Genomic DNA, 20614 nt, shown 5'->3' with positions numbered 1-20614 from the left:
AGCATAAATAATTCATGCTGGCAGGGATGCTACATTAGCCTTCTCACTTCAAGGCCAAACCATTCATACTTCATAAATAAGTGGCCATAAAACAGTATAATGGAAAGGAAAGATTGCTACTCACTATATAGAGAAGATGTTGAGTCACAGACAGACACAACAAAAGGGCTGCCATACATGTTGAGCTTTCAGCTAAAAGGCCTTTTTCTAACAACTCACACATGCACACATGACTACTTTTTCTGACCACTGAGGCTACACTGCAAGCAACCACACCTAATGTGAGAAGCAGTCTGGGTGGTGGGGGTGAAGAGGAGGCTGGGGTGGGTTGGGGGAGGGATAGAAGGGTAGGGATGGGGGAAGAAGGTAAAGTGCTGCTTCTGAGAGCATGAAAGGATGTCGTGTGGACAGGGTAGGGTAGCTGGGTGCAGTCGGGAAGGAGACTCGGAGGGGGATGGGGGGAGGGAGAGGAGCAGAAAAGGAGAGAAGTAGAGGAGGGGAAGAAAGATTGTGTGTGCACTGGTGGAATAAAAAGCTGTGTAGTGCTAGAGTGGGTGAAGGGAATAGGATGGTGGGTGAAGGATAGGGACTAACAAATGTTGAGGCCAGGGTAGTTACAGAAACATTGGATATATTGCAGGGAAAGTACCCACATGTGCTATTAAGAAAATCTGATGTTGGTAGGAAGGATCCAGATGACACAGGCAGTGAAGCAGTCACCAGACTGAATAATGCTGTGTTGGGCAGCAATCTCAGCAACTGAGTGGTCCAGCTGTCTCTTGGCCAGAGTTTGCCAGAGGCCACTCATGCGGACAAACATCTTGTTTGTGGAATGCAGCACATGGTTGGAAGTTTGTATGGTGCAGGTCTGGCCTCTAGGTCTGTTGTAGGGAAGTGAGCCATGAGGCAAGGAGTTGGAAGCAGGGTTGGAGTAGGGGTGGACAAGGATATTGTGTAGGTTTGGTGGTCAGTGGAATACCACGGTGAGAAGGGTGGGAAGGATAGTGGGTATGAAGTTCCTCATTTCAGGGTAAGGTGATAGGTAGTCGAAATCCTGAGATTGTTTCTCCAGCCCTGGGTGGTAATGAATCAAGAGGGAATGCTCCTTTGTGGTCGGACATTGGGACTCACAGAGGTGGTAGGCGACTGGAGAGATAAGGCACAAGATATCTGTTTGTCCAGAGACAATGGTCATGTGTTTGAGAGTTGTGCTTGCATGACTCTTTGAGAGAGTGGTTTACTTTAGAAAAAGGCCTTTCAGCTAAAACTCAACATGTATGGCAGTCTATATGTTGTCTCCTCTATATTGTGTGCAGCAATCTTTCCTTTTTATAATATTGTTGTTATTCCATCCTGGATTTTTCATTGTTTGGTCTTTTCAATAAAACACTGTAGTTTCTTAGTGGTTGGTCACTTGGCTATTGAAATATCTTGGGGTGCTATATTCAACACACAGTTTTTTCATGCTGATATCACATGCAGTAACAAATTTAATATGATACGACTTCTTCTTGTAGTCATTGTTTACAAATATTACCAAAAACAGTAAGATTTTGTGTGCTCTTATGACATTTATTAGTATTGTAGTATTTATGGCTTTCTACTGTAGCAGTTGCCTTCTCATGCTGTACAAAAGACAAAATGATGATATGTAGGAATGAGTTGCTGTCATTTTGACAATAGCAGTGGCAACTTTTATTAGCTTGTTGGCTGCAGCATGCTGTTTGGACAAATGTGCAACATGAGATAGTTTAGTGCATTGTTTGGGCTGTCATTTGTGGGGTTTCCAACTGAATGCTGACAGCAATGTGATGGTGCAGTGATTAAGACAATGCACTCGTATTTAGGAGGAATAGTGTTCAAATCCCCAACCTTTCAGATTTTGTTTCATTTCAGTTTTTCCTCAGTCATTTCAGATGAATGCTGGAATAGTTTCTTCACAAAGGTCACAGGCAGTTTCCTTCACGAATCTTGTGACACTAACCTTGTGAAACAACCTTTCAATTAATATGTCTCTGTTTCCAACCAATATCTCAATACATAGTTTCAATACTGGGAATAAGAAGAATGTATATGAAGACCTAAAATCACTTATCTTGGTCTCAAAAGATGTCCAATATTCAGCAATACACATTTTCAATAAATTGCCAGCAACCATTAAAAACTTGGTTTTAGATAAAGCACAGTTCAAACAGAGGTTTAAAGACTTTTTGATAGGCAACTCCTTCTACTCTATATGTGAATATCTTAACAGGGTCTGTTAGACCAGCTTAAGAATGTCTGTTAGATTTCAGTTTCGACAGAATTTGGTAACAACAGTCGAGATTAGGCATTTTGTGTGTAATAACATTATTAGAAGTGCATAACTATGTTTTGTTCTGACATTGTATTAATTCTGTGAATATTAACAGTTCCAGCTTACTGTAATGTATTCACATAATTTGACAATCTCCTAACAAATGATATGGGTGTTGTTGTTGTGGTCTTCAGTCCTGAGACTGGTTTGATGCAGCTCTCCATGCTACTCTATCCTGTGCAAGCTTTTTCATCTCCCAGTACCTACTGCAACCTACATCCTCCTGAATCTGCTTAGTGTATTCATCTCTTGGTCTCCCTCTACGATTTTTACCCTCCACGCTGCCCTCCAATACTAAATTGGTGATCCCTTGATGCCTCAGAACATGTCCTACCAACCGATCCCTTCTTCTGGTCAAGTTGTGCCACAAACTTCTCTTCTCCCCAATCCTATTCAATACTTCCTCATTAGTTATGTGATCTACCCATTCAATACTTCCTCATTAGTTATGTGATCTACCCATCTAATCTTCAGCATTCTTCTGTAGCACCACATTTTGAAAGCTTCTATTCTCTTCTTGTCCAAACTATTTATCGTCCATGTTTCACTTCCATACATGGCTACACTCCATACGAATACTTTCAGAAATGACTTCCTGACACTTAAATCAATACTGGATATTAACAAATTTCCCTTCTTCAGAAACGCTTTCCTTGCCATTGCCAGCCTACATTTTATATCCTCTCTACTTCGACCATCATCAGTTATTTTGCTCCCCAAATAGCAAAACTCCTTTACTACTTTAAGTGCCTCATTTCCTAATCTAATTCCCTCAGCATCACCCGACTTAATTATACTACATTCCATTATCCTTGTTTTCCTTTTGTTGATGTTCATCTTATATCCTCCTTTCAAGACACTGTCCATTCCATTCAACTGCTCCTCCAAGCCCTTTGCTGTCTCTGACTGAATTACAATGTCATCGGTGAACCTCAAAGTTTTTATTTCTTATCCATGAATTTTAATACCTACTCCGAATTTTTCTTTTGTTTCCTTTACTGCTTGCTCAATATACAGATTGAACAACATCGGGGAGAGGCTACAACCCTGTCTTACTCCCTTCCCAACCATTGCTTCCCTTTCATGTCCCTCGACTCTTATAACTGCCATCTGGTTTCTGTACAAATTGTAAATAGCCTTTCGCTCCCTGTATTTTACCCCTGCCACCTTTAGAATTTGAAAGAGAGTATTCCAGTCAACATTGTCAAAAGCTTTCTCTAAGTCTACAAATGCTAGAAACATAGGTTTGCCTTTCCTTAATCTTTCTTCTAAGATAAGTCGTAAGGTCAGTATTGCCTCACGTGTTCCAGTGTTTCTACGGAATCCAAACTGATCTTCCCCGAGGTTGGCTTCTACTAGTTTTTCCATTCGTCTGTAAAGAATTCGTGTTAGTGTTTTGCAGCTGTGACTTATTAAACTGATAGTTCGGTAATTTTCACATCTGTCAACACCTGCTTTCTTTGGGATTGGAATTATTATATTCTTCTTGAAGTCTGAGGGTATTTCGCCTGTCTCATACATCTTGCTCACCAGATGGTAGAGTTTTGTTAGGACTGGCTCTCCCAAGGCCGTCAGTGGTTCTAATAGAATATTGTCTACTCCCGGGGCCTTGTTTCGACTCAGGTCTTTCAGTGCTCTGTCAAACTCTTCACGCAGTATCATATCTCCCATTTCATCTTCATCTACATCCTCTTCCATTTCCATAATATTGTCCGCAAGTACATCACCCTTGTATAGACCCTCTATATGCTCCTTCCACCTTTCTGCTTTCCCTTCTTTGCTTAGAACTGCGTTTCCATCTGAGCTCTTGATATTCATACAAGTCGTTCTCTTATCTCCAAAGGTCTCTTTAATTTTCCTGTAGGCAGTATCTATCTTACCCCTAGTGAGATAGGCCTGTACATCCTTACATTTGTCCTCTAGCCATCCCTGCTTAGCCATTTTTCACTTCTTGTCGATCTCATTTTTGAGACGTTTGTATTCCTTTTTGCCTGCTTCATTTACTGCATTTTTATATTTTCTCCTTTCATCAATTAAATTCAATATTTCTTCTGTTACCCAAGGATTTCTACTAGCCCTCGTCTTTTTACCTACTTGATCCTCTGCTGCCTTCGCTACTTCATCACTCAAAGCTACCCATTCTTCTTCTACTGTATTTCTTTCCCCCATTCCTGTCAATTGTTCCCTTATGCTCTCCCTGAAACTCTGTACAACCTCTGGTTCTTTCAGTTTATCCAGGTCCCATCTCCTTAAATTCCCACCTTTTTGCAGTTTCTTCAGTTTTAATCTACATCTGCCCCTGGAAATGTCTTACAATTTAAAACCTGGTTCCTAAATCTCTGTCTTACCATTATATAATCTTTCTGATACCTTCTAGTATCTCCAGGGTTCTTCCATGTATACAACCTTCTTTCATGATTCTTAAACCGAGTGTTAGTTATGATTATGTTGTGCTCTGTGCAAAATTCTACCAGGCGGCTTCCTCTTTCATTTCTTAGCCCCAATCCATATTCACCTACTATGTTTCCTTCTCTCCCTTTTCCTACACTCGAATTCCAATCACCCATGACTATTAAATTTTCGTCTCCCTTCACGATCTGAATAATTTCTTTTATTTCATCATACATTTCTTCAATTTCTTTGTTATCTGCAGAGCCAGTTGGCATATAAACTTGTACTACTGTAGTAGGTGTGGGCTTCGTATCTATCTTGGCCACAATAATGCGTTCAGTATGCTGTTTTTAGTAGCTTACCTGCATTCCTATTTTCCTATTCATTATTAAACCTACTCCTGCATTACCCCTATTTGATTTTGTGTTTATAACCCTGTAGTCACCTGACCAGAAGTCTTGTTCCTCCTGCCACCGAACTTCACTAATTCCCACTATATCTAACTTCAACCTATCCATTTCCCTTTTTAAATTTTCTAACCTACCTGCCCGATTAAGGGATCTGACATTCCACGCTCCGATCCGTAGAACGCCAGTTTTCTTTCTCCTGATAACGACATCCTCTTGAGTAGTCCCCGCCCGGAGATCCGAATGGGGGACTATTTTACCTCCGGAATATTTTACCCAAGAGGACGCCATCATCATTTAATCATACAGTAAAGCTGCATGCCCTCGGGAAAAATTACGGCTGTAGTTTCCCCTTGCTTTCAGCCGTTCGCAGTACCAGCACAGCAAGGCCGTTTTGGTTATTGTTACAAGGCCAGATCAGTCAATCATCCAGACTGTTGCCCTTGCAACTACTGAAAAGGCTGCTGCCCTCTTCAGGAACCACACGTTTGTCTGGCCTCTCAACAGATACCCCTCCGTTGTGGTTGCACCTACGGTACGGCTATCTGTATCGCTGAGGCACGCAAGCCTCCCCACCAACGGCAAGGTCCATGGTTCATGGTTCATGGTCCATGATATGGGTAGTGAGTATTATATTCAAATGTTTTATGTTATACTTTCTGACTTGGTCCACACCTACGAGAATCATGTCATTTTTGGCTCTATGGAACATACATCTAATCTCATCTAATAATGACAACACTACTGTCAAGACATTAAATTTGTTACTTACCTTACTTAAAAGTGTGACTTTTCACTCCAGTGTATATTTTCAAGTTTTTGTAAGAAGATAATGTGTAGTCATATTATTGCATTGCTCATTACCAACAAGCTTCTTTACAGTTTCTCATAATCTCAAGTGACCTGTACTTAACAGAAGCTCCATCCACCAAGTGCTGACTTTGACCATCATACTTTGATGTCTCTCAATGGAATGGAATAACTTGAAGCCCCCAATATAAAAGTATTTTTATTCTTTGAACTGAGCAAGTTGGTAACATGCTGGACATTCGAGAGGACAGAGATTCAAATCACAATCCAGTCATCCAGATTTGGGTTTTATGTAATTTCCATAAATCACTCAAGGAAAATGCGTAGATTATTTCTTTTAAAAGGCTATGGAAAATTCCCTTTCCTACCATCGCCCTATCTGAGCATTTGCTCCACCCCTAAAAACCTAACCATTGACAAGGTACAAAACCCTAATTTTCCTGTCCTTCCTCCTTTCTTCATTTCTTCCTTCCTTCCTTTGTAGTTTATGGGATTTCCTAGTTAAAGATTGAACTTTGAGAAGCATCAGATTTATGCATAAAAAGTTACTTACAAAAATAAAGTAATAATGCCATAGTACCAAAACACAATATTGAAGAGTAGAAACCAGTAACAAGATGTTTGAAATATTGACTTTGAAAATGCCAAATTCTAAAACGCAACAAGATGGACCAGTCTCAGCACAAAATAATTATTAGACTGGGTTCAGAAAAATGGGGTGAAAAAAAAAAACAGAATTTACCCTTGGTCATGCTTTTCCTACATCAATTTAGAATTTGCTATTTCAAGTATGTAACTTATCTTGACAAGATGTAGAAAAACACATCACTTGCAAAACAATTACAAAAGTCGATCGTTGGAAAACTTGATACTTTTGGCTGATATAGGAATGTCATTTTGTGGGAAAAATTAAAAACTTCTAGGCACACCATCTGTTTTCTGTTGTTGCCCAACTTTTCTCCATCCTGTTATGTGCCCCCCCCCTTCCCTCCCCCCCTTCCCTGCACCCCACCGCCCCCCCCACCCCCCCGCATCAGACCCATCATTTCCCACTTCTGTTTCTTCTTACTTCTTGTGTACTGTGTGCTAAATCCTCTCTCTTTGTTAGCATCTTACTTGTATTGTTTACCTTCATTACTTAATTATTCTAGAGTCTGTAGCCTCCCTCCACCCCCCTCCCAACTCCTCTTCCCCTGCAGCCCACCAATTATCCAATCTGGTATAGGCTTTGTTCAGGAGAACTTATGCACCTTATGTTGATAAGGATTTCATTCATCCTGTTCTTTCTGAAAATTTACCTTGAATGTATTGTATTAATTCTGTGAATATTAGCAGTTCCAGCTGACTGTAATGTATTCACATAATTTGACAAGCTCCTAACAAATTATCTGGGTAATGAGTATTATATTCAAATGTTTCATATTTGAAATAATTTTCTTGTGTCAGAGCATTAAGTGGGACATTTCATTCATTAAACTAGTTACTGCATAATCTTTTGCAATTTGAATAGTATTAAAATTTAGATTTAATTTGTTTCTGAATTGGTACAATGATTTTGTATACTTCAAACTGTTCAACACAATACTTCGTTTTATTCTAAATCCTGTAGTAGTGTTGTTGTATTTGTAAACCAATTTCATGATTGCCTGTAAATTAGCATTGTGGATTAATTGTTTTACTTGGCAAGAAACTGAGTTGTGAATCAAAGTTTATGATGGATTAAAACTGTGCTGTAGAGGAAGTCGATCCCAGCCAGTCTTCTCCATCCATTACTGCCAGCACATACTCCTCTTTTATGCTCCCTAATTCTGAATCAAGGGAAGTTGGTGGATTCCAGTGTTTCCTGTCCAATCAGTGTGTTTAGTAGCCGTTGTTGAATATTGTGGCTTAATGAGTGATGGAGCAGTTTTAGTCCATTATGGGTGCTTCATACAACAATGAAATATCAGTGTGTTTAGTAGCCGTTGTCGAATATTATGGCATAATGAGTGATGGAGCAGTTTCAGTCCATTATGGGTCATTCTTAGTACTTAAGGCTCAATACATTGAGTGAGACCTACTTGTTTAGACACTTGATGCACACATGGCACAGACAGTGTAGCCTCAGTAAGGGAGGAAGGGAAAGGGGGGGGGCTGCTCCCCTGCACTGCTACATTCCCTGTCACCGTTTGTTTGCTGAGTGGATTTTGCTTCCTTGCTCTGTGCACTCCCCTCTGAAATTAGCAAAGAAATATGGATGAACTAAACAATTCTCCTTAAATCTCTTTTACTTTCATTTTCTTTAATGAAAAAGGAAATACAAGTGAGCCATTTTTGTGTAATGTTCACTTCCACATAAAACACTTCTCTCTCTCTCTCTCTCTCTCTCTCTCTCTCTCTCTCTCTCTCTCTCTCTCTCTCTCTCTATTTTATTTATTTATTTTTAATTTAAGGAATAGCATGTTTTATGTTTCAGATGTTTCTTCCCATGGTGTGCAAACTTCCAGAGACTTGCTGATGCAGAACCTGAAATGCACTACTGATCCCAAATCTCTGATGGAAGTTGTGAAAGTGCATCATTCAATTATGAACAATAAGCATGTCATGCAGGCTCTGAGGTCACTGTTTGAACTGTCAAAATCTGAAAGGTTTGTTTTTATTGTTTTGGTTTATCAAAAGCTACATTTTTTATATACATTTTCAGTACACCGTTTTATGGCATACAAAGATTGACATACACATGAATATTTCTCATCACTGTTTGTCCTATCACCAGCTGAGATACAGAATTCTAGTTTCCCCCAGCAGCAAACTTTGGTTTGCACTAGATTTCCTACCTAATAGAATTTGAACGTGCAATAACAAACATCCATAGGCAGTCTGTATTCTAAAAGGAATTGTACCATTTCCACAGAAACTGGTATGAAAAGGACTAACTGGTTGGAGGGAATGCAGATGCAGCTTTCTTTTACACACACACACACACACACACACACACACACACACACACACACATTCACACACATTGAAACTGATCTATTTGAAATAAACAAATTAACAGATGGTTAGCCAGGAACATTCAAAAGTGAAACACCCAGTATCCAGTAGAAAAATGTAAAATTAAATAACAGCACTCCAAGGTTTTGGAACCATTGGTTCCTTTTTCAGAGAGGTAAGAGATATTGTATGGGGGAGATGGAAGAGTAGTTGGAACCTAGCCTGATAGAGATCTATCTTGCTTGAAGAGAAATATAGTGAAATATGTGATATAAAACTTCAGACTAATAGGAGCTCAGCACATTAATTAAGAAGAAGAAGAAGAAGAAGAAAAAAAATTGTTTTAGAGGAGGAGGAGGAGGAAGAAGAAGTAGAAGAAATGGCAAACACAATGGAGAGCAGAGGCATTTATAGATGAGAAGAATAAGTAAATAAAAAGATAAAATTCAAATGGAGGAAGGAATGTGATGGGCAAGACCAACATTGCTTCAGTGTAGAAGGGTGTTGGGATAAGGGGATATATTCGAGAGTAAATTCTCATCTTCACAGTTCAGGGAAATGTGTTTGGTTGCAGGAACCAAATTACCCTCATTATATAACAGACACTCAGGTGTCGTGACTCATGTTGCACAGATTTTCAATAGCATAGTACTGGACAAATTATCATTGTCTGTTTAAGATAAATTCATTTAAAAAAGAATGCACTTATTAATATTTCCAGAAGAAAAAAAGTGGATCACAACTGAAAAATAACAACTTCACAATTGATCCTCTAGTTTCACTGAGTTTATATTTAAACTCACTGATACCAGTTAAATTTTGTATGTCCCCCCCCCCCCCCCTTTTTTTTTTACCCAGTCCATAAACTTTTATCTTTTGGTGCCTCTTTTAAAATAACCTCCATAAATGTGTTAGTAGTGTTGATTTTCATTTATGAAAATTACTTTCAAACCAGCAGTAACTATTGTTATACCAAAACAAAATTTGTTCTTGTCAGCATTATCCCAATTTATCTAAGGTGTAGATTAGTATATCTTCAAGAGAATAATCATGAAATAGCAAGAGTACAATTGGAACATCAAATAATACATCATTTAAGGAACTATGAATGCACAGAGCTATCACAGTTCTTTGTTACATGCAGTAATGACACTAACTTCACGCCCATCTGGAGAAGCAGCTCCTTCCTCTGGCTTCTACCAGTTACAGGGCCCTCTCTCAGGAACCCTTTTCCAAGTAATCCACTGATAAGAGATGTTACACAAGCCAGGGGCCGCAGGAGCTGCAGACTGTTGATGGCCAGACTATGTGCTCTTCATCTACTCCAACACCCACAGTGGATAGGTCAGAATTTTCAGTGCCAAAAGTTGTGAAAGTGAAGAAAAAAAAGAAGAAATCTCTGGAGAGCGTTACTCCAGTGGCCATGGAAATGCCATATTCTGCTGTGCCGTCAGATTCCACATCATTGTTTACTGATGTTTTTCCACCACCGCCAGTGATAAGACAGTTGATCCCGAGATGCGAAGTGTCTTCCTGGCTCCTGCATACTGATTTGAACACTCTGAACATGATGGTACAATGAAACTACCAGAACCACAACAGCTAATTTCCTCTCATTTTGCAATTTATGTTGCTCTCCAAGAAACACACTTCACTGACGATCATTCCCCAACTCTTCAAGCTTACCATGCTTTATGTCTGAACTGTACTGACCCGTAGAGCTTATCTGGAGAAGTCTGTACATTGCTTCACACAGATGTCAGCTGTGAGTGGATTCCCCTCCAAATGATATTGGAACCAGTAGCAATACAAACACAGGGTGTATACAATTCGGGAAAAACCCAGGAATTTTTTCATCCGGGAGAAAACTGGGAAAAACCTGGGAATTTTTCGGAATTTCAGGAATTTATCTTTGTTTTATCTTTCAGTTAAATTTTTGTAATTTTGACGTAAGAATTTATTCTCTAGCAAAGAATGTTACTGTATCCTGCTACTGGAGAATGATACTTCAGCAATAAAATGTAAACGAGAGGAAAAACAATTAAAACTTTAGTGCCAAAGGACATGCACGATTTACAACAACAAAACACCGTGCACACACAAGTGTCTGCAAACAGCAAAAATATGTCAAAGGCCTTAGGGCAGAGACTGTGTAATATTTAGTAACAATACACTGTTTTCTATGAGCGTGATGTCACAACTATTTACATTAGGTTCGTTTGACCAGTTGCCAGCGGGCTCATGTGCATCTGTAGACGACTCGCGTATGAGCAGTACCTTCTCCTGCTTCCTGCTACCTGGAAGTGTGGCTGTTAGTTGTATAGGCAGCAAGCAGCCAGATGCTAACGAGAAAAATTTTTCTCACACGCCCTAGCTGCCAGATTCGTGCATGCACAGAGTTCTCTGAGTTGTAGTGGGGAGGGGTTAGTCTCCACCTGACCCCTGTTTGCGGTAAGTGATTTCGCTGTTTCCTCTTCGTTTACAGCTCCCACGTCAAATGAAAACAAAACGGGTTTCTGCGGCTGGGAGCTATCAAATGAATTATAACACATTCATGTAATTACAGAGGGCAAAAATATATTATTAGTTTCATTTTTCTGATTTTATTTTATTTACAAATTTTTAGCAGTCAAACATTAATCGCCTTGCAGAACAATGAAATTATTTTTGTCAGTTTGCTAAAGATATTTGGCTTTGTTAATCTTTCCACTGAGGCAATCAATTAATTTGAAATGAACTGTTTCGTTCCACAGTATTCGTTAGTTACAACTCGCTGAATTTAAAGTGCATGTTTTCATCTTCTGCTGTGTGTGGCACTATGCCATAATAAAGAACTAATTATGAGAGTACTAGTACTCCAAGAAAATTTACATCCCAAAAACCACACTGAAAAGCTTAATATTAGATGGGACTGGAAAAAATCAATGTGCACTTCAAGCCGAATTATGCATTTTAGTATGGTTTACGAAATTCTGATGCTTTTGGAGTATCCTCTGATGTCCTGTTTCTTTTATGTCATAATGTAACCTCTCTAAGTGCTTTATACATAAGAACATGGAGGCTTCCTACACCACTGCAGCTGCGCACACTCAATAATGCCTGTTTTCTGGCACTCTCTGTCAACTGCTAAATCGAATCTGTTTCTCGCAATCTCGGGGTTATATTGCGAACGGTGGTTCAAAAAGCGTTACTTTCAAAGTAAATTTCTTTTTACTCAAGATGAATTATGTTACGTGTGAGAAAGTGGGATTAATTTCTTGAATCAAGAGCATTTAAAACTGAACACTTTGAGGACCAGCCACTTACAAGAATTTTGACCCCTGAAGACCAGACATTTATATCATTATTTTAAATTTACTGGCACATTTGTGTGCAATATTATATGTGAAAGGTTAGCTTTTCTCGTAGCTATACTGTGTATATTAATGTAAACCATTAACTTTTCCTCTTTGTGTGCTCGTGCTACGTGACAGTGATCTTGCTATTGGCTGACTATAGCAAGTGTCCTATGCTCTGAATATCTGCTATCATTGGCTGGTGAGATCACATTGCTTGAGATATGACTGGCTTACGAAAGGATGTCGCAATCTCGGTTTCAACGCTCCGGAAACTAACGTGCTGTGTTTGGTGCAGTTCTAATTTATACTTTTGTAATACAAAAATGTGCAGCGTATATGTAACTGCACATCAAAGGTCTTTCCAAAACTTCTCTTCCCCATTTTTTTTTCCGGGAAGTTCTACACTAGTGTATAAAATGTTAACCATTCAAAGGAGTGATAAGTTTTACAGTTCCAAAGGAAAAATCTATGGAAAACTACTGTCACTTAGCATGGAAAAGTGTATTTTCGCCGGGAAAATGTATACTTTTTAAACGAGATATCCGTAAAAAATCCGGGAATTTTTTTTTGCTTGTCCACGTATACACCCTGAAACACAAACAACCCAGCTATCACCATTTTTAACATTTATATACCTCCAGGCAGGCCATGTACTTACTTTGAGATGGCCACCATAATACAACCTCTACCATGCCCCCCCCCCCACCTCTTCTCGTACTTCAGGGCTTTAATGTGCACCAACAGCTATGCAGAAGTAATACTTTGCCTGATAGGGGCCTTCTGATTGGCAAGTTTCCTTGTAATCCATCTTCCTAATCTTGCCACCTCCTTGACAATACTCCCACCCACTTCAATGCCTCCCATGGCAAGTTTTTGGCTATCAACCTTACGACCTCATTTCTTAATAATGTGGCTTCGCTACAGTGATCGCCACATGACGATCTTTGTAACAGTGGCAACTTTCTGCTGATCCGCTTTCTTACCTCCACCCAATGGATCAATTAGCACTTTGGACTCTTTGAAGGACCAACTCACATTTGTATACCTCTGCTGCCACTGTCACTCCCCCTCTTCAGATTGCATCGAGGAGGTTTTGGGAGATGTCTCCAACATGGCAACCCACTCAGTTGGAACTGCTATTTTCCTTTTCATGGACACGCATTTGCTGCTGTGGAGGACCAGAGACATTGCAGCAACTGTTTAGAATTGTGGATGGGCCCCATAACATCTCAAGAACACCTTTCACAAACTACTCTCCTTACTTGTAAGTGGCTTTGCACTTAAGGTCTCCTATTTAATTAAATGAAGTAAGAAGTGCTCCTGGTGTATTACATTTCCTCCTTACGAACATTTGCTGCCTCATGATAGGCGTGGGCCAAACTCCATAATCTCCTGGGCTGCTAAAATTAAGCAACTGTTTCTGGATCTCTTCCTTCAGGTTGTATTTGTACCAACAATTGATTTTTGCTGAGTACCATGAAATCCACTTTGTGACAGTGCTGGCATCATCATCTTTTCCAGCTACCTTTAGAACACATAAGTGATCAATTTAAGACATCTCCCTACCCTTAACACCTCCCTCCCCCTCTCTGCGCCATGCCAAACTACAATGAGCCTTTGCTTGGAACTGCTTGGGGCTCTTGACTTGTCACACGATATGGCCCCAGGCCCTGAGTCAGTTCATAATCAGATGATCTAACATCTGAATGTTCCTCAAAATCACTATCTACTCAGAGTTTTCAACCATATTAGGCTAGAAGGTGTTTTCTCCTCACAATGCCAAGATAGTGTCATCATCATCCCAGTCCTTTAGCCAGAACATCCATTGACAGCTACTGACCAATTAGTCTCTCCAATGTCCTCTAAAAACTGCGTGAAAGGATGGTAGCATTTTGATTGTGCTGAGTTCTTGAATCATTGGGTTTTTCTTTCCTTCCCACAAGTGAAATTTCTGGGAGAGACGACCCACAAGCGACAATTTGGGAAACAGCAATCCAACAGACTTTTTCTAAACATCAACATTTCATTACACTCGTTTTTACTTACATAAAACATCATTTGGCACTGTCACATTTTACTTACCTTCCATGACAGGGACTGTCAAGACTCCCTACTAATTTTTAATCATCAGTTTTTATCCCAGCGGTTGTTTCAGGTTTGAGGAGGTACATTGTTCAGCTCCTCATGGTTCCAAGAGAGTGGCTCCTCTCAGGTCTCCATTCTGTGTGTTACACTTTTTCCCATTGCCATCAGTAGGGTAATTATCTCCATCAGATTGTGTTCCAGCCCTATGCCTTATGTCAAGAACTTCTGCATTTGATATAGCTCCAAATCTGGAGCCTTGGCTGAATGCCAGTTATTGGCACCATCCGAAGGTACCCTCCTCTTCAACTTTTTCCCATGGCTTCAAAAATGAGTCATGCAATTATGTTCTCGTATCCCAGTCCATCCTGTCCCAGAACACTACTTGTATACATAACCAGTACTTGGATGTTGTTACAAAGTCCTGGTTTTTTGGGGCTCCCCTTTGATAAAAACTCATGCACACTTATGCAATCACCACATGACAATTTACCAGTCCAACTTGTCAAATTATTTTTGCACACAAGGTGCAGTGACCCCCTGACCCTTGCTCTCAGGTGAGATTATCAGTTGGAATGTACCTTGAAGCCCTCTTCTGCAGCCTCCTCCTTAGAATTACTCCCCATGTTTTTTTCACACCTATGCAGATCAAGAATAGAGACCAATCTATTTCAAGGACCTAAAGTTCCAGGCACCCCCACGATCATTAAATGTCTGTTCCTCTCAGTTCTTCAAGATTATCTGAGTGCTACCATCATTTGCACCAATGGTTATAAAACCATGGATAGGACAGGAATAACACTTGTTGTTGGGAACATGCAGTGTTTTCACAATAGAGCCGATAGCCATTGACAGAATCGTACATTTTATGTATCAGACCTCCCTCAGCCATGTTTTAATTTGTAGTGACTCAGTGAGCAGTTTCCACGCTGTTGATTGATGGTACTCTTGTCATTCTGAGATATCTGCTATTCATGACTTTCTCTCTGATCTTAGTCATACAGCTTGCTAAGTTGTCATTCATTAGGTTCCAAGTCATGGGAGTATCTCAGGGAATGAGCTGGCTGACTGTTTGGTGATGCTAGATGCAGATTTGTAGGTGCAGATCTCTCCTCACGTGGAGATGGAACATCTGGTGGGATACAGTGCCTCCTGTTGCATGCTGGTCTGGGTCTGGGGGACCCTCAACGCTACTTCCTTTGCCAGAAACTTGGTCGTCTGTCTTTTACTGTATTTTAATTGCTTTTAGATGGAACTAGCGCCCCCCCCCCCCCTTTTTCCAGTTTAGGGGTAACACTTCAATTAATTATGGGTGTCTTCTTTCATTAATAATTTGAATATAACTGAAATATGACAGGGGTGGGACAACCGTGGGGGGGTGGCCCCATCACACGGGGACACTCGCCTGATTATTTCTCTCATCTTATTTTATTATTGCTGGTCCAGATGATAGCTATTACATTTTTAGCCTTCTTGCTTTTATTCTTGCAAATCTTCTGTGTAGAAGGGATTCTTTACTTTATGACTGTCTTTGCCTTTAATTGTGTTGGTGGTGAGTTGGATGTAGGTGTGATTGATCTCACCACAGATGAGACCTAAGAGTCCCCTCATCTGCTCCGCCCTATGTACTGGTCTCACCCATATATTTTACACATCCTTACATTATTTCTCAGCTCTGGCATGGATATGACATTTAATATCCCAGTCTTATCACTCCTACATATTTTCAGAATCCGATCAAATTTCTAACTCCATATCCCTTTTGACCAAAGAGCTGAGGACCATACTGTTTGTGGCTACGTAGGCTTTCCCGGCGTAATAAGTCTTGAAAGTCTCTTCGGGTTTGCTGTCGGATCCTAAAATCAACTTGACTCGATATTTCGGCGATCCAACTGTTCGCCATCTTCAGGAAATGCTGCTTCTGCTGATGAGTCCCGCTGAGAACATCCTAAAATCAACTTGACTCGATATTTCAGCGATCCAACTGTTCGCCATCTTCAGGAAATGCTGCTTCTGCTGATGAGTCCCATTGAGAACTGTTCTCAGCGGGACTCATCAGCAAAAGCAGCATTTCCTGAAGATGGCGAACAGTTGGATCGCCGAAATATCGAGTCAAGTTGATTTTAGGATCTGGTAGCAAATCTGAAGAGACTTTCAAGATCATACTGTTTAATCCCTTAACCCCCAATCAACAATTACTGTTGAAGCTTCTTATACATTCCTGGTACTTGGTGTGTGCTTTATCTTTTTGTCTCAGCTGAGACAGTTTTGTCACACAAATGAAAAATATTTTACAAACTTTATTTACAAATAGATTCTAAGTAGCTTACTACATTTCTTATCAGACCTATGATTTTCTGTGATTTTGGTCATATCTTCTTCTCATTTTTCTGTTTCCTTCCTCCTGTTATTTGTTTTAATAGTGGACAACAATAATTATTATTTAACATGTGCACATATGACGACACTCATACTTCACATAGAAAATTTATTTATTGCAATCTGTGTTCCATAAATCCATTTTTGTGTGGTAACGAATGGATGTGGAATGAGTCAAAACATTTATTTCATTATTACATTTGTTTCCATCAGGACAATAAACAAAGATTATGAGTACAAATTGAAAATGATAATAAAGTAACACGGTCAGTAAGTTCTAATTACACTCTCAAACAGAGGTTAAGATACAATTTTCAGATCTTATCTAAACAGTTTTTTACAGAGTAAAAGTGACCATCGTCTTGACTTACAGATCACCAATTAATCTAATTAAAGCAGAAGATATATTGAATCAGAAATACACAACAATACATGGTAAATAATCTTATCTCTCTCTGCTATAGGATTCTTCTAGAGAAAGAAACTTTTTTCAAGCAAGAACTCCTTTAATTTACTTTTAAATATTACATTACTACCTCATAGATGTTTAATATTACTTGGAAGTGCATTGAAGATTTTTGTGCTTGTGTATTTTGCACCTTTTTGCACCGGAGACAAATTTTTCAGGTCACAGTGTATATCACATTTCCTTCTTGTGTTATGAAGATGGTATGTGCCATTTGTTTCACATTGAGGAGGATTGTGAAGCATGAATGTCATGATTGAAAACAGGTATTGTGAAGTAATGGCTAGTATTATTATTTGCTTATAAAAGGTTGTGATATGAGATTCTTGGAGGTACTCCACATAAAATTCGGACAACCTTTTTCTGACTCGTCAAAACTTTTTCAACAGTGGTGAATTGCCCCAGAAGATTATTCCATAACACATAAGTGAATGAAAATAGCCAAAGTAAGCATATTTTAAGACGTTGATGTTTCCAGTTTTGGCAATTATCTAGATGGCAAATGTTGCTGAACTAAGCCTTTTCAGGGTTATCTGTATGTATGCCCAAGAATTTCAAACAATCTACTCTCTCTATCTGCTGGCTCCCATGTGCAGTGTTTATCTCATGCGGGCTTTTGTGACCAGAACAGAAATTAATGTAATTGGTTTTGCTGAAGTTTTTGATAGAGAATTTACTGTGAACTAATTCAGAACATCCTCAGGTAATTGGTTGGCATTTAATTCTACGTCAGAGGATGTCTTACTGCCTCACAATACTCGTCCCTTGCGGAACCCCATACTTTACTGTTTCCCAGTTGGACTCTACCCATCCTACCAGTGTATTGTTAACATCCAACACTATTTTCAGTTGTCTGCCCTGTAGATAGGATTTGAGCTAGTTGCCCATTTGTCCTCGGATTCCATAGTGGTGTGCTTTTGTAAAAGTATTCTACGATTGACACAGTCAAAGGTCTTAGACAAATTGCAAAATATATCCAAAGGCAATATCTTCTTGTCAAGGCATTCCAAAACATTACCGATAAATGAAAATATAGCTTCGATTGCGGAGATACCTTCTCTAAATCCAAACTGGTTTTTAATAATTATTGCAAAGATTTTTAGATGACTGACTATCCCGGCATATATTAATTTTTTGAGGACTGTAGAAAATATAGTCAAGAGAGAGAGAGGATGATGATTTGCAACATCTGAGGCATCAGTGTTTTTGTATTGGGGGTTTACAATAGCATATTTCATCCTGTCAGGGAAGATACCTTGGAGATGTTGTCAACACCAGTTGGATTTTTGCTTTTTAAAGAAATAGTGGTTTTTCTTACTTCCTGTACTGTTATAAGAGCTATACCTATCTGCTCTAGAAAATGACCTTTCAGTATTTTTAAGGCCGCTTCAAAGGAGTCATTGCGTCCTGTTTTCTCAAGGACACTTAAAAAGTGGGGGAACGTTGGGAGAACAGAAGAGGCTCTCTCTCTCCTGGAACTGCAGAATATGCAGTAGGAACATTTTGATTGGGGAACAGGAAAGAAAAATCTGTGCGCGTCAGGCACAGTTGGAGGAAGCAAGGAAGGAACTGATAAGGATCAAGGGAGGTAGGGGGGGAGGAGGGTGGTTGGGAACTGGCAGCTGGTAGGAGGATAGGAAGAAAGAGAACGTGATCTGAATCTACCACTGCCAAAGTTAAGTGGAGGAGAGCCTCAGGTAGAACAAGGAGCACGAAATGTGCAGCACACTTCAACCAAGGCCAAGAAGTCTAGGAATGTACAAAGTGTTAGGAAGAAGAAAGTGCTGCTGTTAGGTAGTAGCCATGGATGAGGTGTAGGCCCTCAGTTACAGGAAAGTTTAGGGGCAGCGTACCAGGCCACTAGTATCTTCAAGCCAAATGCAGGGCTGAGTCATGTGATAGAGGATCTAGGGTCTTTATGTAAGGACTTTACAAAAGAGGACCATGTAGTGATAGCGAGTGAGGCAGGAAACAGTTTGGACAGGGATGGGGCATATGACATAGGTGGTGACCTGTACAAGATAGCTTCCCTGACTCATTGCACCAACATACACTTCGTTGAACTGTTCCAGCATCATGATTGACCACACCTTGACGGAGCTGCAAGGCGGATCAATGTGGGGTTAGGGATGGCTCTGAGGACAACCAACTTTGCTCATGTTTCTCTGGTGCCCGTCGGGACTATCAACCGATGAGGTTTCACTAGGCATGGCCTACACCTATACAGGACTGGGAAGGGAAGATTGGTACAGCTGATTCATAAAAATATAAGGGGTGGATCTCAGGCCACACATGGTCAAATACCTGTTGTCATAGGTAGGAAAAGTAGGTCTTTTTTAGGATAAATCCAGCCAACAGGTTCCCCTGCCTAAAGAGTATCTCCAGCAGTTTAAAAAATACTGAAGCAATCACTCACAAGATAGATTTTAACACTTCAAATATCACAGATACCAGATGTCACAAAGAAATAAAAAAAACATTGGAAAGAGAAACATGGGGCATTTCTCAGACTTAACTATCCTCCATCAAAACATGCAATCAATAAAAAATAAAATACAACTATTAGAAGTTGAGCTCCAATATTTGAACTGCACAGTAGTTTGTATTACTGAGCATTGGTGTAGAGACACAGAAATCTAACATGTAGTATTATCATTGTATGAAAGTGCAAACTCTTACTGCAGAACTACTCCACTGCAAAGGGTGGAGGATCATGCATTTATATCAGAAAAGGAACACAGTTCAAATCAAGACATGACCTCAGTACAGAAAGTGAAGACAAACACTTTGAAATATCAGCTATTAAATTAACAGGGCTTGATACCACCAAGAAATTAATCATTTTGTGTGTGTAGATCTCCCAGTGGTAGTGTGGACACTTTTTTCAATAAATTAACAGAAGTTCTAGATAAAGATCCAGCACAGAGGTCAACATAATTCTGTGTGGGGACGTTAACATCAACACTAATATCACCTTCATAAACATCCTTCAAAGTTTTGGCATGTCCCTATTGGTCAATAGTGCAGCAAGGTTTACTACAATGACTGCATCAGTAATTGACCATGTGGCCACAAATATGGACAGGGGAAAAATGTGATGTAGCTGTAAAAGATCTCGGACTATCAGACCATCTCTGTCAAATAACAACAGTAAAATCAGACATTGAATCATTCCCTAAACTACAAGCCTAAAAACGGCATCTATCAGAAATCAAAATAAAAGATTTTTCAAAAAAACTAGAAAAACAAAGCTGGGATGAAGGTATAAGGAAACCAATGCGAATATGAAATTTTCTAAATTCTCCATGTTGTTTAAACTGAATTTGGAAAAGGCATTTCCAAAATTATGCATGTCTGTATCAACATGTCACAAACACAGATGGATAACAGCAGGTATTAAGAAGTCCTC

The 20614-nt window shown here is 39.6% G+C and overlaps 1 protein-coding gene across 5 annotated transcripts in view; it reads left to right on the top strand.

The window, feature by feature from the left end:
- The window catches only part of LOC124795518, a 96695-nt gene that overhangs the window by 20028 nt on the left and 56053 nt on the right, over positions 1–20614 (top strand). For 3 of the 5 annotated variants that reach the window (XM_047259582.1, XM_047259587.1, XM_047259583.1), the window contains one exon: positions 8420–8591. In XM_047259582.1, coding sequence (XP_047115538.1) covers positions 8420–8591 — 172 coding nt within the window. Of the gene's footprint in view, positions 1–5733; positions 5778–8402; positions 8592–20614 lie in introns of those variants that run through there. The other 2 variants (XM_047259584.1, XM_047259585.1) reach the window with 2 other exon arrangements.

The sequence above is a fragment of the Schistocerca piceifrons genome, chromosome 4 (assembly GCF_021461385.2).
Source record: "Schistocerca piceifrons isolate TAMUIC-IGC-003096 chromosome 4, iqSchPice1.1, whole genome shotgun sequence".
In the NCBI taxonomy this organism is placed as follows: Eukaryota; Metazoa; Arthropoda; class Insecta; order Orthoptera; family Acrididae; genus Schistocerca; species Schistocerca piceifrons.
Note: the sequence above shows the minus strand (reverse complement) of the source record. Positions and strands in the feature narration are given on the sequence as shown.